General features: G+C 48.7%; 1 protein-coding gene across 1 annotated transcript; it reads left to right on the top strand.

Moving 5' to 3' along the window:
• The first annotated feature begins 445 nt into the window (after positions 1-445).
• LOC135103860 (uncharacterized) lies at positions 446-2,071 on the top strand. Its single transcript, XM_064010749.1, has 2 exons — positions 446-586; positions 1,042-2,071. The coding sequence occupies exon 2, from the start codon at positions 1,047-1,049 to the stop codon at positions 1,788-1,790; it is 744 nt and encodes a 247-aa protein (XP_063866819.1). The 5' UTR covers positions 446-586; positions 1,042-1,046; the 3' UTR covers positions 1,791-2,071.
• Positions 2,072-6,090: the final 4,019 nt, after the last annotated feature.

Below are 6,090 nucleotides of genomic sequence, written 5' to 3'. Positions count from 1 at the left end.
GAGTGCCCTGGTTGTAAGGGAAGCATGGCGTGTTGTTGATGCTGCTGCTGCTGCACAACTGACCTCCGCTCATCCCAAGTTGCTTACTGCATGACTTTTGCATTTTTCATGTGTGTGTGTGTGTGTGTGTGTGTGTGTGTGTGTGTGTGTGTGTGTGTGTGTGTGTGTGTGTGTGTGTGTGTGTGTGTGTGTGTGTGTGTGTGTGTGTGTGTGTGTGTGGGGGGGGAAGGAAACCACTGTGTTACGTGAAACATATTCCATATTACCCCAGTACTGGATGCAACATTTTTTTTTTTTTATCATTATTATTATTTCCGTGACCACGAAGAACTGAAAAATAGCCGTGCATGTTCATCCCTCAGTCTGAGACAAGTTTAGACGCCTGGAGAGCAGAGCGGTGTTGGCATGACCCAAGGAGGCTCCGTGGCCTTGCTCAAGTCAGCCCTCCCGGGATTCTCCGCCCACCGCTTTGCACCCGCCCTTCCGCGGGGAGCTGGTACATAAGAGGCCCGACGCCTCTGCAGCAACCATACCCTCTCCACCCGTCAACCCGTGAATTTATCCACTCACTAAACCCTAAACTAAGGTAAGCGTCGGTGAGCCGCTGGTGCCGCCGCCCTCACGGCACCATGCTGCTGCTGAGTACCTAGGTGCTGCTTCGCCACCACACACAGTGACGCCGCCTCAGCGAGGCATAACTCGTGGCTTTTCTCAGGCACCGTCCACCACTCTTTATGTCCGAGGACTGTCCCGTTCACCTCACACTGCGTGGCAATGTCCAGATTGTACGTTTAGTGCAGCCTGGACAGTAATGTTATGTTCATGTTGTATTGTGTGGAGACGGTGCATGTGAACAACTCAGCGAAAGTGTGTCCCTTGTATGAAGACCCTGCCCTTTGTCTTAGCCTCGTGTCTCCATGAGGCCATGGGTATGCGAGCAGCAAGGGAAACCAGTGTGCGGCGGGGAGGCCGCACACTGGACCGACAGACTCTTGAACACACCGTGCTCTGCTTTACCTCCTTACTTTCCTCCTCCCTCAGACGTGATGCAGCCGAGGACGTGGCTCGTGGGGGCTCTGGTGGTGTCCATGCTGGGGATGGCGCAACCCATCATCATCATCGACCCCTTCCTGACCGGCACACTCATCGCCGCGGGGGGCGCTGCGGCACTGCTGGGCGCTGCTGCCATTGGCGCAGGGGCCGTCGGAGCAGGTGTTGTCGGTGCGGGAGCAGCGGTCGGGGCTGCTAAACTCGGGGCAGTTGGCGCAGGTGCACTCGGCGCCGCTACGGTTGGAGCCGTGGGAGCAGGAGCACTCGGGGCCGCCGCTGTGGGCGCGGGCACCGTGGGCCTGGCCAAGGTAGGCCTTGCGGCGACGGCACACAACGGGTTCTCGGCAGGAGTGCGTTCCTCTCTGAACAACCAGCACAGCGGCAGCTACAGCGTCAGCTACAGCAGCAGAAGGCACCGGCGTGACATCAACAGCATCAGCGCTGCCCAGGAGATCTTGCTAAGGGACGCGTACTCCCTGGACCAGGAGAAGCCCTGTGGCCTGCGGCTGGTGTGCGAGATGGCCACCAAGGGCGCCGACGAGCTGGAGAGGGAGGAGCTGCTCATTCTGGACCTGCTGCACCGCTCCCACTCCCCGGACAGCATGCTGGTGCCCTACGAGGAGGCCCTTGACATCGGCCGCACCAGCGCCTCCGCCGCCGCGTGCGCCGAAGTGTTCCAGCGCTGCGAATATGACAGATTCCAGATCATGCAGCTTTTGCGGCAGAACTTTGCTGCCTAGAGCCACTCCTGTGCCCTTCATTCATCCCCTGTGACGCTTTCCCTTTCCTCCACTCCTGCCATCACTCATCGAGAGAGAGAGAGAGAGAGAGAGAGAGAGAGAGAGAGAGAGAGAGAGAGAGAGAGAGAGAGAGAGAGAGAGAGAGAGAGAGAGAGAGAGAGAGAGAGAGAGAGAGAGAGAGAGAGAGAGAGAATGTGTGTGTGAACGTGTGTGCGTTACGTTTCATTTATTATATAACCTCTCACAATTCCGCAATAATAAACAGATATTTCTGAGCGCCATTCCGTACTTCACTAAGCCCTGCACTCCACACTTCATCCTCCAAACAAAACACTATTATTACAGCGCCCCCTTGACGCTCATTTTCTCTCGAGCCAGCAACCCTCCAACCCCTTCTTGATGGGGAACTCTCTCAAAATTCATCACCCGCAGCCTCCTTGCATCCCGCCAGCATGACACCTCCAGGTAATAGGGTAAATTCTCGACTAAAACACGCATTTCATAATTACAAACGAATAAACCGAAGATAAGCAAATAGACAAGATTTAAAAAGCAAAACGAGAACATTATCACATAAACAGAAATATATACAGACATCTACAAACAAGACAGATACTGAAGCGAAAGTGGAGACGAGTGCATGAGAATACAAACAAGCTCACACACACACACACACACACACACACACACACACACACACACATGGAAGGTCAGGCGCGCAGTGCATACAATTTTGATGAGACGAGAAACAAATGGCAGACTGGGGAGGAGCCGTGAAGGACAGTGAAGCATCCCAGTACCCGAAGCACACGAATGAGTAACCTTGGCGTAGCGGGACTGGGCTGAGGAGGCAAGGGAAGGCAAGGGAGAGGGAGGGGAGAGAGGGGAGACTGGACGCTTGAAGGAAAGGAATGTGGGAGAGGGAAAGGATGCAAGGAACATTTGCAAGAAGGCAGAGGAATAGAAGAAGAGACTGAATGCGTGGAGAGATGAAAAGATAGGGGAGGAAAAAAGGATGCAAGGATTACTATCAGCATCTAAAAGAGCGTTCATGAGGCGAGTAAAATTAATATTGGTGACTAAAAAGGGAAGGAGGAGAAAATATCAGTGGTAAATTAAAGTTTTCTTAGTCTAATGGTGGTCAGTAAGTATAAGAAAAATAAAGAATGAATAATATGTTTTACTAAGCCCCTCACTAATGCACTCTACCTGATGAATGAATTGCTCTCTCTCTCTCTCTCTCTCTCTCTCTCTCTCTCTCTCTCTCTCTCTCTCTCTCTCTCTCTCTCTCTCTCTGCATGATTTGGGAGAGTGGAGTGCACGAGGAGCAAGGTGAGAGAGAAAAGTTGCCCCACGTGGCTTTAAAAGGTCATGATCATATGGCTCCACCTCTTGTTTCCTCTTCCTATTTGTTAATCATACTACTCCTCCTCCCACCACCATCACTACTACTACTACTACTACTACTACTACTAGTACAACTAATACTACTACTACTTTACCTCTACTACTACTACTACTACTACTACTACTGCGACTACGACTACAAAACCTCTCTTCAATTATTCGTTTTTTCCTCCACCTCTCTCTCCAGTTCTCCCATACTCATCTCTCTCTCTCTCTCTCTCTCTCTCTCTCTCTCTCTCTCTCTCTCTCTCTCTCTCTCTCTCTCTCTCTCTCTCTCTCTGCCATGCCCCAGAAATAGTGGAAAGAGAGAAAGCCTGCCTCAGTCTGGTAATTTATCTATTTATTTTTTTCATTTTTTTTTTCCTTCCTTCTCTCTTGGTGGTGGTGGCGGTGGTGGTGGTGGTGGTGGTGGTGGTGTTGGTGGTGGTGGTGGTGGTGGTGGTGTTGGTGATGGTGGTGGTGGTGGTGGTGCGGGAAGGCCAAGGTGCAAGTGAAGATGAAGATCAAAGCAAGGGAAGAAAAAATAAGTCGTTGTGCTTCCGTTCCGTGAAGGCCAAAGAGAAACATGCTTGTGAAAATAGCTTTAAAATTGCTTGTAATTCTTGAGCTGCACTTTTGATATGCCTCATTATTATTGGTGCCTTTGTCGCTAGTTCTTTTATTTTTCTTCTTTATTTATGTATTTATTTATTTACTTTTTATGTTGGATAAATTCATCTTCACTAGTTCCGAATGATACAAATGGGGAAGTTTTCTCCAAATTTTTTTCTTGCCATCAAAATCAGGAAGTAAAGGAAGGAAATACATGCATAGTTCTTGGCCACTGTTGATATTAATGCACGATATCCCATTAAAATTCAAAGCCATCCATTTACCTTACTAATAAGGAGGGAAAACAAAAAGACACTAGATTGGATGCACGAAGGACAGCAGGGATGCGTCACCTGACAGACGAGGAGAGACAACGGAAGGAAGACAGGCTCGTGTGAAGCATACAAGTCCTAGAAGCACTACATTCCCTAGTATATAAGAAAGAGCAAGGCTGGCCGGACATACACCAATGACTGCCACGTGTAGGCCTGATGACTTCTTGCAGCTTCCCTTATTTTCTTATGATTTTTATGTTCTTGTATCACTTTGATGTTGGGTAAGAAAATAAAGGAAGCTGTAAGAAGCCATCAGACCTATACGTGGCAGTCCTTGTACGAAACATACCTACCTACCTCCACCCATCATCCTCATCCACAAATTTACCTAATCTTTTTTGCCCCCCTAATGATTCACCACTAAAAACCCATTAAATAAACTAGATTCAAGCAAATAGTTCACTTCGATCTCGGACAGCGGGACAAGGCAAGGTGTTCCTGTACAATGACGGAGGTTCTTCTTCGCTATAACGGTAGGGAAGCAAATACTGAAGTAGACACGAGATACGTATACGGTTTGCTTCGATCTCAGCCAGTAGGGCGAGGCAAGGTGTTCCTGTCCAGCACACTACTGTCACGACGGAGGTTCCTCTGCCCCAGTGACGCTCGCCTGGCGTGGGCTGCAGGCGTATCCTTCAGTGTGCATCGCGTGTCTCAGAATTACCTTCGTGGCGACCATTACACGCTAGTTGGCTGTGTGTGTGTGTGTGTGTGTGTGTGTGTGTGTGTGTGTGTGTGTGTGTGTGTGTGTGTGTGTGTGTGTGTGTGTGTGTGTGTCAGTTACGAACGATTTCTGTCACGTTCATGACGAAATAACAAAAATAATAACGAGTAAAAACAATATACGAATTGACGATTCAGAGAGAGAGAGAGAGAGAGAGAGAGAGAGAGAGAGAGAGAGAGAGAGAGAGAGAATACACAAGTCCTCCACTCACACCTCAATGAGCGTAATGACAGCGTGGCATCAGCGTGAACCCAAGCAAGACACAGTAATGACGCGCTGACGCTACACGCACGGCCGCCCGCACGCTGCACACACACACACACACACACACACACACACACACACACACACACACACACACACACACACACAAACACACAAACACACACACACACACACACACACACACACACACACACACACACACACACACACACACACACGGACAGACAGGGAGAGCCGACCCATCCACCTTGACCTCAGGATCGTTTTATTATTGTTTTTTTTTTAAGTCAACAAAGAGTAATAAGACACGAAGGTAAAGTCGATACAAGTGTGAGAAAATCAAGTGGAGGAGAAAAAAGAAAAAAATGCAGGCCGTGTTGTCAGATTAACCTTGGCCACGGGACTGGTTTAAAGGCCAAGCCAAAACACGACGAGGTTGTTTAACTCTGTCCTTTGCTTATGAACTGAACTAATGCGGTAGATGCACTGAATTAGAGAGCTGGAAATGGATCTACTCACCAACTCCAACTACATGAGGCTGTTTAACTCTGCTTTTTGCCATAAACTGAAGAAATGTGGCAGATTCACTTAGTTTACTCGTATAGCTCTGGAATTGGAGCTACCCGGCAGAAGAACGAGAGGAAGACACTAAGAAAAGGCTCATGGATGCAGTGAAAGAAGGCGTTTGTAGCGGGTGTGACTGAGGAAGGCGCAATAGACTGAGCATGACGGAGAATGTTGATCCACTGTGGCGACACCTAACAAGATAGCGCCGCAACAATGAGGTCATATATTGCCGGTTCAGGTACTCAAGAAACGAACAAAACTGAGACGAATTTATCTAGTGGCGCCGAAAGATCTTTGGTGCCGTAAGAAGAAAGAGAAAAATCAATGAATAGTAGTGAGTAACAGAAGAGTACTCGTATTGCCATAAAAAGATCCCATAAAAAGAAGAAAAGACAAAAAAAAAGAGTAGCGAATATCATAGGAGTACTCGTATTTCTTCTTTGGGTGTTGA

This window comes from Scylla paramamosain, chromosome 9 (assembly GCF_035594125.1).
Source record: "Scylla paramamosain isolate STU-SP2022 chromosome 9, ASM3559412v1, whole genome shotgun sequence".
Lineage (NCBI taxonomy): Eukaryota > Metazoa > Arthropoda > Malacostraca > Decapoda > Portunidae > Scylla > Scylla paramamosain.
The sequence above is the reverse complement of the archived record's forward strand: the minus strand, read 5'-3'. Positions and strand labels throughout refer to the sequence as shown.

Bases quoted from the DNA above. Each gene is read 5' to 3' on its own strand.
- LOC135103860 (XM_064010749.1), top strand. From the start codon at position 1,047: ATGCAGCCGAGGACGTGGCTCGTGGGGGCTCTGGTGGTGTCCATGCTG.